Source organism: Enoplosus armatus, chromosome 17 (genome assembly GCF_043641665.1).
Source record: "Enoplosus armatus isolate fEnoArm2 chromosome 17, fEnoArm2.hap1, whole genome shotgun sequence".
In the NCBI taxonomy this organism is placed as follows: Eukaryota; Metazoa; Chordata; class Actinopteri; order Centrarchiformes; family Enoplosidae; genus Enoplosus; species Enoplosus armatus.
The window spans coordinates 6,826,471-6,837,993 of record NC_092196.1 but is presented as its reverse complement, the minus strand read 5'-3'; the positions used below and the strand labels follow the sequence as shown (position 1 = coordinate 6,837,993).

Genomic DNA, 11,523 nt, shown 5'->3' with positions numbered 1-11,523 from the left:
CTATCAAAAAGCCCAAAAAAAGCTCTGACATGAGCTGAACAGACATCAGGCATAATATTAATAACAACACTGCAAACTGAGAGGCATCTTCAAAGACACTATTAGGCACAGCAAGACGATTTTGACCTGATTTAGCATCAGTTTGGCTGTTTTCAAATGTTCTATCAAACCTCTTAAATCTTAAAAACTCACCGGGGAATTCACAGAAACACTGATGCTTAATCAGTTCAAAATATCTCACAGTGTGAATTTCAGGATAATACATTTGATGATTTTGTTTACATGGGTACGAACACCCTGACAGGCACTTTCCACTAAGGATTATTTTTATGCTAGGGAGAGCCAGTGTTTTAGAGCTTTTGAAACGGATAATCTGCATTTAACATCACGTCTCAACGCAACAGTTGAGAATAATCATCAAAATGTTTTTGGAGTATAAACATGATCAGAGATGGACTTTCAGAAACATACTGGATGCACCGAGGTGTGTTACAAACATACAGTACAACTCATGCATGGAATGTAGGAAGGTTGGAAGAGTCGGAGGTTGCAGGTTGTTAATTTATGAAACCACATTATTGAGCGGTTGCATGTATAAAATCGCACAGAGGAAACAGTCAATACAATAAACAAAGTAATATATGTTAAGTATGTTTGAAGGTTGCATTCAAGACCATGAATTTAAAGTGTACTTCAAGATTAAGCCAAAAGTTGTCATCTGAGACATATTTCCTTGATTGGAGAACATACTCTGACCAAGGTTTTCTAAATTTACACAGAATGACATAAGTGGGGCAAAAGATTGTCAAATATGTGTAAAATGCGCCCACTAAAGAGCAACACTGACAGTGCGGTGACGTCCTTAGGGAATAAGACTTTAGATTTGTTCAGTAACTTACGTAGGGAATAAAAGAGACCTTCAGGCCTTAATGACAAACACAAGACGGTCACCTGCCAGCCGTTGAGGCAGGAGGCGCTGTCCTCTTTTGTGAAACTTGTGAGCTGCACAGTGCAGTGGCAAGACATTACAGGTATATGAATACATCATGCAGAGGTGAAAACAATGTAGCATCACTCCTTAAAAGTGCCTGGTCAATCAATTTTTTCCCGTCCTCCCTCTTTCCTTTCTCTTTCATCATCTACTCCTACTTAATATTCCCACCACTTTCTCCCACATCTTCCATCACCTTACGTTCACTCCCAACTCTAAAGCCGTCGCAGCCCCATTAACTTCAATCCGAACCTCCTGCACTCGTGGAGGGATTTCAGCTGGTTTGACCCAACTTCTGGCAGCCATAGTGGACGTCAACAGCTCTCGGCTGTCTCAAGAGAATAAATGAACCGTGATGATTTCTGCCCAGTTTTAACTGTTAAATGAAAACATCTCCACTAACTGATCAGTTTAGGGGAAAGTTCAACATTTTGGGAAATACGCTTGCTTATTGGCTTTCTTGCTGAGAGTTTGATCAGAAGATTGACATCACTCACATGTATGTATGCTAAGTATGATGCTACCACCAGCAGCCAGCTAACTTAGCTTAGCATAAAGAGTGGTTAAGACTTAATTAATGAGCTTTAGAGGTGCTGGTAGACGAAATTGTTATTTTGGACAGAGCCAGGCTCGCTGTTTTTAGTCTTTATGCTAAGCTAAGTTAGCAAACTCCTGACAGTAGCCGTATATTTACCGTACAGGCATGAGAGTGGTATTCCTCTTCTTATCCAACTCTTGGCAAGAAAGTTAATAGGCGTATTTCCCAACATTCCCAACAATTCCTTTAAGGGTTAGATAATAGCAGTTTGTTTGCTGGCTAATCGTACAAACATACAGCTAACTACATTACACTAGTTAGCTACTACTACATTATTAGCTTTCACTAGTTAAACTTCTAGCTGGTTTGCTAACAAAACACCAATGCCAACATAGTTTAGTTTATTAGAATTTGTTTTTTAATGATATAAGTAAAGTAAATGTGCTCTACACCCATACTACAGCTATATTTATGAAGAAACTCATCTTGTATTGCACAATTTTCCAGTGGACCTCCACGATGGCATCGGCTGTGGTTGCAAGAAGTTTGGTGAAGTAACTGCAAAGCCTCTACTCAGGTCATATACATATATACCATTCATTTTCCATTTTTTACATTCTTGTCAGTCCATGCCACATAGTTATTTATAAAATCCTGCAGCAGTGCTAATACTGGGCAGATGGAAACCTACCTTCTTGAAAGCGCTACAACTTTACCCCTCCCTCCGCCCCTCTTTCACCTCCCCTCTCCTCAAAGCCTCCCCCCATCGGTCATTGAGAACTCCTGTTGTGTTTGCTACAAGGCTCCCCCGGGTCCTTGGTTGCTCCACCATAAACCTCAACTCCGTTCTCGGTCCAGGGGGCCACACTGCCCTGGGTTACTCTGCCGCAGCGAGCCAAGGTAGCTACCTGGCTAGAAGACAGGACCCGGTCCCAAAGACCCACCTGGGACAACTCTCCAACCAGGGCCTGGGATGAGTCAAAACCTCCACCCAGGGAATCCTGGAGAGAAAGAAGAGTGAAGTTAGATGGAGTTGAAAGGAGCCAGGTGATTGAAGACAAAATAACTGTTTTCGTACACAGACAGACTCAGCTTCGACTGTTCTGCTGCCTTAGGCAAGACTGTGGACTTGTTTTTGGGGAGATGAAGGAGAAGTGATAGAAAGTGACCAGTATGATTGCAGACTACGGAACAAAGCCATATTTTGCTCAGGATGAGGGTCCCCTAGGCTATTACTGTGTCTACTATTACCAATTCTCTCAAAATACTTTTATTTACTACTTTTATTTACAACTCATGGAGAAGTCAGTAAGTGAATACAGCCACAGTTTGCTTGCTGCGCTGTATTCAGCAGAAGCCTGGAGGCCACACCAAATTGGATTTCTTCTGGAGTAACCTGCCTGCCTCTAATCAGTTAAAACTTAATCCATTCAGTCTTTCACTCCGTCATTTATGCATTCACCTGCTCCTGCCCCAGTATGAGCACTCCTCCAGGTCTGATGTGATGTCCGGCTGCCAGTGCGTGACCGTCGCCCCTCAGCTTCCCCCCCTGGTAGGCCTGCCAGGCTCCTCCCTTCTGGCTCCAACTCACACAGACATGCTGCCAGCTGCCTCTGGAGAGGTTTAGAGGCAACTGCGCCACCTAGGAATGGAAGAGCAAAAGGGCAGTTCAGATGAAGTCGATGGTTGTATTCTGATGTTTTTGAGTGTCACGCATTTACAAGTCTTCAGGGATGGCTATTATACATACTTCCTCAGTCCCAAAGACATTCTGCTACCTCCAAGGACGCAGAACTTTTCCTCCAGGCATTTATTACCATAATGACTTCATTGAATTATACCTAAAGCCACTGCACTGCACTACACAACCCTGCAATGCAGCCAAGGTGGTACATTACAATTGTCATTTAAACACACGAATGAGACTATTTAGCTTGTCTGCTAAGTTGGCTCTTTCATTTGACGTGTTCTACGTATTTGTATGCTAATACAGTGCAATATCTCTTCTGTAATAGACATTAAAAATTCTAATCAAGACTATAATGCTTTCAGTGCGACTGGTAGAATTTCAAAAAGTGGGCAAGCCTTGCAGAAAGCAGAAGTGAAACTCCTCTGGGGTGATACTATGGTGATAATAAATTATCCAAAACAAAGATATGTACACTGGTTGTCGTCAAGTCTACCGCAGTATATCTATCCAAGATTAGGGCTGCAGACTCTCTGTGCCTTACAGGAAAGTTAGTACTCTGTGTTCCAACGTTTTTATCCTATACTTAGTGTAATGGCACTGAAATATATATATAAAAAAAAACTTTTAAGGATTTTGTGAGCACATAAATTCACTGTAACAAGTTCTTAATTTGAAGCAAATTTCAAAAAACCATTACACCTAATTAACAACATTCTACATGCAAAAGTAATAATGCACACACACTACAAGTGTTGATTAGCAATAATTGACATATTGAGGAATATATACTGCCAATACATAAATATTAATAATATTCATATTTAAATGTATGTCAATATATACAGCAGATATCTAAAATATATTTCCATTGCATGCATGGTATTTAACATCTTGTCATGTACTTGTAATGATGGACTCTCTGCAGACTGAAAGGTTTGTGTTGACCTAATGATACATGTCCAGAATCTAATCAATAAATCATTTGAAATATGACCCATAAAGCGTGACATAAATCTTCTTTGGGAAAATCAATTGCACCCAAGCAGTGGACAGATCAGTTCAGATCCACAGTAGATGCAGCTTGACTGATACAGGACCTTGTCATTGATGAGCAGCTCAGTGGGGGTGTGCAGGCCTTGCAGCAGCACCAGTTCATTGGGTTGCTCGTGAACAGCGTAAGACAGAGGCGTCCCGATCCCTCCCTCTGCGGGCCGCAGCCACAGGCAGATGGTGAAGGCCCGCAGTGCTGGGACGGAGTGTTTCACAACAGCATACATGTAGTTTGTCCGAGTTGGGAAGGACAGTCTGTAGCCCTCTGGGAAAGAATGCCCTGAGACACCTGGGGAAACAGGAAGAGAGTGTGAATATGTAAACAAAAGAATAGAAATCAATGAAGTCATCTACAGTGATCTGGCAAGAGGATCAAATAGATTTCCTGCCTTTATCATACACTGTATCTGCACTTTCTTCACATAAAAACAAGTGATCTGTTTTTTAGTTTTTTTCAAAGCAGGGCATGAATCTCATAGTCTTTCTGATCCTTCTTTTTCTTTTACATAAGTTAAACATAATTTATTCATCATAAAGAAACCCCATGGCATGATTTGATTAAGAGTAATCTAAAAATGAAACATCTGAGGTAACTTTTATGCCAGAATATTTCTCATCATTAGTGACTTGAGTCATCACGCAAGTGGTTAATCACAGTATCGTTTCTCTCATCATCTTGTACACCTCTTTATTCTGGTTATGTCCTTTTTCCCTCTCTGTGAATGCTTACCTTCCTCCAGTCCTGAGATTCGGTGGTGTAGTTTATTGATGCCGTGGTCGATTTCCTGTCTGTGTCTCTCCGTTTCCAGCTTCAGGGCTTTTCTCTCTTTGTCCAGCAGCTCCACCTTCCTCTCCAGCTCCCCCTCTAAGTCTTCCATCCTCCAGGGCTTGTCATCACCAGCCCTGTGCCCAGGATCAGCCAACCTTTCTGGGCCACCAGACACCCTGCCTTCTTCTGGCACTCCTGAGGTGTTGCTGTCCGTCTGGTTGTGAGGAAATGGGCCAATGTCTGACTGCAGAGGAGGAAGACAGAGGATGGAAACTGGTTCACAGTGTGGGTTTTACAGTCAAAAGTACACTCACTCTTGTTCAGGTAATATAATGTATTTACGACTTTATGTCGCTTGCATGGTTATGTAAGAAAAATTATTACAAACATTAATAATTAATATTGCAGAAACATTACATCACGCCTGGAGTTACATCTAAGGGCTGATTTAATAAGGTTTCACTGTGCTGTTGTCAATGTAATGTTTCATCCTTAAAGGAATAATTCAACATTCCTTGAAGGACTATTTCTTGTGAGGTTGCTAGGTACATGGCCAAGAAATAGTCCTGCACGTAACCCCCGTAAAGCCAAAAATTGTTGTATTTCCCAACATTACCTTCCATAAAATCCATACATTTTACAGTTTATTTTTTGTACGAATTACTCAAATGAGATGTAACATGTGACTTTGTGAACTTTAGAGGTGCTGGTAGGTGGATTTTGTTCCTGTGGACAGAGCTAGGCTAGCTGTTTCCCCCTGTTTGTAGTCTTCATGCTAAGCAAAGCTAACTGGATGCCAGCTGCAGCATAACTAAAGCAGGGTATGTACTTTGAAGCTCTTGTTGTGCCAGAAAACAACAAAAATGTCTGTATCCAAGTGTCAAACACATGAACGGGTCTTCATTAAGATGAGCCATCTCATGCCTTCAGGGACTTCTTTCAATTAAGTATAACACTGCAAATAATTGCAAGTCAGAGAAAGCTGCCTAGAGAATGAACCATTTCAGTCAACAACAAATTGCTTGGCCCCGCTGCATAATGGTTCACTGAAATAAACACCCAAACCACAAGGGAAGGAATGTGGGAAACACAGACTCTGCAAGAATCTAAAACCTGCGTGGTCCAGTATATCCACCAAGCATATGGTTGAACAGTATGCAGTAGAAATACAGAGATGCCATGAGGGAGTTCATACAGAAAATACATGCACATACAGTCCTCTGAACAATACACAAAAGCCTTACAGTGTGCACTGTGCTTACCTATATTGTATAAAATGATACAGATTGACTAAGGCTATAGGGGAAGGGAATTACTCCCTACAGTGATAACTACTGTGTGAAAATGAGACAATCTGAAATGACGACACAAGCTGCAGAAGAGGACAGATGTTAATGTCATCCCTGGTTTTAAAATGAACATGTTGCAGAGGAGTTCAGGTATTGATTTTTGTCCTGAAAAACATACAAGATGGAGGGAATTTCCAACATAATCCTCAAGTCATCCTATTTAGCATGCATGTTTTCCAGGAGACGTATCACTCTATCCCTAGAATCCCTAGAGCTTTTATCTCGGGACAAAGTTACAGTCTGTGGTCAAATCAACTTGTAATTGTAAATTTCTCTTATCAGAAAGTTGTAATGCCCGTATCTTCAAGCACAAACACATTTGCTGTAATAGTTGATGTCTTGAAACTGAATCCAAAATCATAGTTATGCAAGTTGCTATGGACTACCCACTATGATGCATCTACTTAAATCCTGTGTATGCTAATGGAGAGTCTTTGGCGCCGTTGGTGTTCTAGCCTCAAATATATCTGACAGTCTTGTTATTGAGCCTGGGGTTAGGCTGCAAGGCAGGTATTTACATGTTCAGATGCCAAACATTTCTAGAGAAAACTAAATTGCAATATCCTCTAATACATAAATGTATAGAAAATAAATCTATAGTGCCATAAGTGTGGGGAAGGCATCTTTACTTAGCCGCACACTGTCAGTCTGTTGGTCGCTCCAGCACAGAGAACATGGTCAACGTTACCTGCTAAACTGCTAAACATTAGCATGTTAGCATTGTCACTGTGAGCACGTTACCATGCAGATGTTAGCATTTAGCTCAAAGCACCGCTTTTCCCAATTTTGATAGTTTGATTTTGGTCTCATTTTAAGTAGTTGTTCAAGGTTTTCTGCAGTGTTTTCAGTCATGGAACTTGAACATCTTGAGGTGTTTTCCTGTTGAGGTATTAAATTGTAAATGTCATGTATTTCAGAAACGCTACAATTTCTGCATTTTAAAGCGATTTTTAAGAGACCTGAATTGTTGGCAGAAATACGGAGCAATAAATAATGTGAGCATTAGAGATGCAGAAATGTCAACTTTTCAGAGCCCATATAAAAATTGAGTGCCATAATCGGTTTACACCCATCCATGCTGCCTTATATTAGCCTTATGTAAAACAACTGCAGGATAACAAGAGCATCTATTCTTTCATTTGATCAATCAAGAAATTATGATAATGAAATAGAAAACAAGCCACGTAGCACAGGCGGAAGACACGGCTCCTCGCTCTTATTTCAAACACAGCCTGTACTAAAGGTACAGCACAGTGCGAAGGATCACCTCACTGGAGCTGGATCAGCATAATATTACAGAGAACTTACTATCACTGAGCCTCTGGTTATAATGGAAATCATACTGATGTTGCAGGAAAAAAACAATCATAACTGCTCAAACTGCTATCAGAGACTATGGCCCAGTGTACTGGTAGGTATGCTTCAAATGGAAAACCATTAAAGTTCCTCCACATTTACACAATTTGCAACACATCACCTTGACTGACCAGATGTTGGTCAGGACACACAGTGAAGCTAGTGTGTTATTGAATGCTAATGAGTGATTTTAGTTGGACACTTTTTCTTCTTGACATGTGAAGGAGGGATGGCACTCTAGGTTTTGTGGTTGTGGAGAAATACGTGGACATCTAGTGAATGGTACTGAGAGTGTGTGCATGATGCATGATCAGCAAAACACTCGCATGAGCAGACCACATGCAAGAAGGAAGCTGGGGAGGTGAGGCGTTTAACACAGACTGCCTAGTATCCCCTGATGAGTTCTTGCAAACGTTCACATGATCTGATGTAAACACCACACTGTGCCACTGAAGTAGGCCAAGTACCACACAGAGACGTGACTTGGATGGTAAAAGAAGCAGAGTGGGATACAGTGTTATGTTTTAGGTTTGACTACATATCACCCTGAAGCCCGTGACCGCCATTCAGTCAAATGTGAGCCGAAGAATCTGAATTCCTCAGTTTGGTACGATTGTTCAACCCTTTTGCATTGTGGAGGTTTCCATCTGACAGTGGCGATATGGAAAACAGACAAAGTGTGCGTAGTCCACAAAGAGAGTGACCCATACAGACATGTCCTACATAAACTACTGCCGAGTGAGGAGTACTATACTGCAGGGAAGCACGTGTCGGTGTGCTTTCAACAAATATAGGCAACTCATAAATTATGCATGCTATTTCTTCAGCCAAAAATGAGGTTATACATCATCGGATTGCAGTCAGATAAGGGCACGTTTCACGTTACTCTGCTGTATCCTCTCCTCTGCTGCTCCTTCCTACCCCCCCCCCCCCCCCCCCCACTTATCTTTATCCTCATCTCCCCTCTCCCTCCTCACCCCCCCTTTGTTTCTCTCTGTTTCCCCAGCCTCACTTTTCATCTCTGTCCCTTCTTCTTCTTCTTCTTCTTCTTCTTCTTTAATTTTAAACCTCAATCTGTTTTCTTGGCATGATGAATTAGCAACCTCGCCAAAGCAATCACTTCTTGTATTATTAAAGGCGTTAACAGATGACGAGTTGTGATTATACACAATGAGGATGTTATCAGCAATTAACATCAATATCATTTCAAATTGAATCACCTGATCCAGTTAATTGATTATATTGTAAGTACGCAGACAAAAAGGAAGATAGTCCTATATTGTTTCCTTTTCTAAGATTAATAGATCACAATTGTTGTTTTTAAATACCTACCAATTAGTGAATTGCTTCACTTGATGTTGTTTACAAAAAAAAACTGCGCTTGGCTGCCAATATCCAATATCACACACACACACACACACACACACACACACACACACAACGTCTTTTGGATAACTCACTTGTTCTCATTCAAAATTCAACAACCTTCCTTTCATAAACCACTCATGCATGCCCAGAAATCCTAAAGGGGACTATAGAGTGAAGAAGAGACAAACATAGCCATAGATCAACTCTGGTGATCAGCCTATTTCAGTAAAATATAGCTAGAGTTGGAGTTATTGTATGAATATTCAAAGCCGTTATCAGACCATGAAACAGCACTCTCTGTGAATCTCATAATAGAGAGATCTTTCTTTAAACCCCATCATGTGGGACCAAAGACTCCTTAGGATTCATTCTCAAGTATTGTTTTAGTTGCGGAAGATGATTTATGCGTTTCTTCACACTCTACTAACCTCCAGCTTCTCTATGCGGTCTTTGAGCTGCGTGATAGCCTGCTCTAGTTCATCCACAGCCCTGACGGTGAGCAAGTGGACACTCTCGGGCGTCGATGCCGGGCTGTCCCGTACCATTATCCGCTCCAGGTGCGTCTCCTCCGCCGTGCTTTTCCCCCCTAACAGCCCCGCAGCGCCCCCGCGTCTGCCCGCGCTGCTGCTCCTGCCGTCCAGCCCCTTCTCACACTCGGACAGTTTCCCCGTCAGCTCCCGGATGGTCCGCTGGTCCGTTAATATCTGATCCTTTTGCTGCAGAACCGTCTGCCGGAGCTCCTCCGCGGTGGTGCGGAGGTAGCCCCAATCTTCGCCCGCGTACAGCGACGGATCGTCCGCTTGTTGCTGAAAGTTTTTCGGGTTGCACTCACCGGCGGGGATCGGCGTGCAGATGAGTCGACTGACCGTTGGGTCGTGCCCGGTGAGTCCGGTGACCCCGTCCAGCCCGCCGAGCCCGATGTTGAAGGTTGGCGCTTCTGAATCGGGCGTTTCAGAACCATGGAGAGCGCCCAAAGATCCGACCCGGGCCACGGAGCTCCCTGCAGCAGGGGTCTGCGCCGCCGCGTCCGGATACAGCGAGTGGTTGTCGGTTGCTGGTTGCTGCTGCGCCGCGGCAGCTCTGGAGGATCCGGTGTGGACGGCTGCGATGATGCAGATAACCGCTCCGATGAAGGCCACCATCCCGGCGGCCAAGATAATAACAATGAACTTCAGGGTGGCGGCGGGGGCGATCGATTATTAGAAAAATCTAATAATTACACTCAGACTCCGTGACAAAACTAAAAGCCCCAAAGCAACAAAAGTGTCAGATTATTTTCATGCATTAAATGCAGAAAAAGATCCCTCCTCACTTTCCCCGTCTTCCACAAGAACCAGCGACCAGAACCAGAGAGTTCCGCACCATAATTGAGTGATCATGGAGTCAAAACATCAGAAGCAGGCAGCCCGTGTTACACCTCCTCCCCCAGTTCAGCGCGCATGTCCTCGGTAGTCAGGCAAAATCCAGCCTGTTAATACTGAAGCAGAATGAGATGGAGAGAGATGGAGAGAGATGGAGAGAGAGATGGAGAGAGAGAGAGAGAGATGCTGCTCCATGCAGTCACTTTTTGTACATTTTGTCTTCCTCCTGTAACCTAAAGCTAACTTTACCAGCAGTGTTTAAACTGTAATCTGTAATCTTTTTTTGAAATTGTGCACAGGGGATACAAATATCAAACATTTTCGCTCTCAATAACACATCAGATTGTCATACAGATCATACAGATGTTGCAGCAGATGCAACCTCAAAGAAGAGGTCACATTTTTGTGTTTTTCTTTTTTACTTCTCTTTTTTTCTCCAGCTTTCATTGAAGATGCAGTTCTAAACTGGATCTTTCCTGCATGCGCAACAACCGCTATTATATCAGAAAATGAGTTTTTTCCTCCCCGTGGCTTAATATTTTCCTGCTCAGCAACACATTACAGGCCTTCCATAATATGACGTGTGGATGGCCATAAGTCAGCCTCAAGGCTCCCTATGGATCAGCTCTACAGCAGCAGAGATGACAGAATGATGGCCCTAGTGGGGTCTGTGTATGTGTGTGTGTGTGTGTGTGTGTGTTGCAGAGCATAATGTAGAGCTGGCGCTATTAGCGAGTTTCATTAAACCAGGCTTGCCAGTAAAAATGAACGTTAATCGCAGTGTGATGCATGCACACGCGTAATTAAAAAATAAATGTATGAGCTTGCATGAGAGAGGCCAAGTGAGAAAATGAGATACAAAGACAGGTGTGAGAAGAATCTTCTCTGCGTGAGGGAAGCACCTCTTGTGTGTATAAATTAGTGTGTGATGTGCATTCTCACACAAGTATTAAGGGGGATTTGAGCTAAGAGTCACGGGCGCTGAAAGCTCTAATATGAGATGGGTGAGGGAGAAGACATCCAACATGTCTGCAGCAGAAAATAGCTCCAG

At 42.7% G+C, this 11,523-nt stretch overlaps 1 protein-coding gene across 1 annotated transcript; it reads right to left on the bottom strand.

Moving 5' to 3' along the window:
• Positions 1–2,299: 2,299 nt before the first annotated feature.
• Positions 2,300–10,280, bottom strand: nptxra (neuronal pentraxin receptor a). Its single transcript, XM_070923734.1, has 5 exons — positions 9,540–10,280; positions 5,000–5,282; positions 4,317–4,558; positions 2,992–3,171; positions 2,300–2,530 (listed from the first exon to the last, which is right to left on the bottom strand). Exons 1-5 carry the CDS (start codon positions 10,251–10,253, stop codon positions 2,300–2,302), a joined length of 1,650 nt encoding a protein of 549 aa, XP_070779835.1. The 5' UTR covers positions 10,254–10,280.
• Between the last annotated feature and the right edge of the window lie 1,243 nt (positions 10,281–11,523).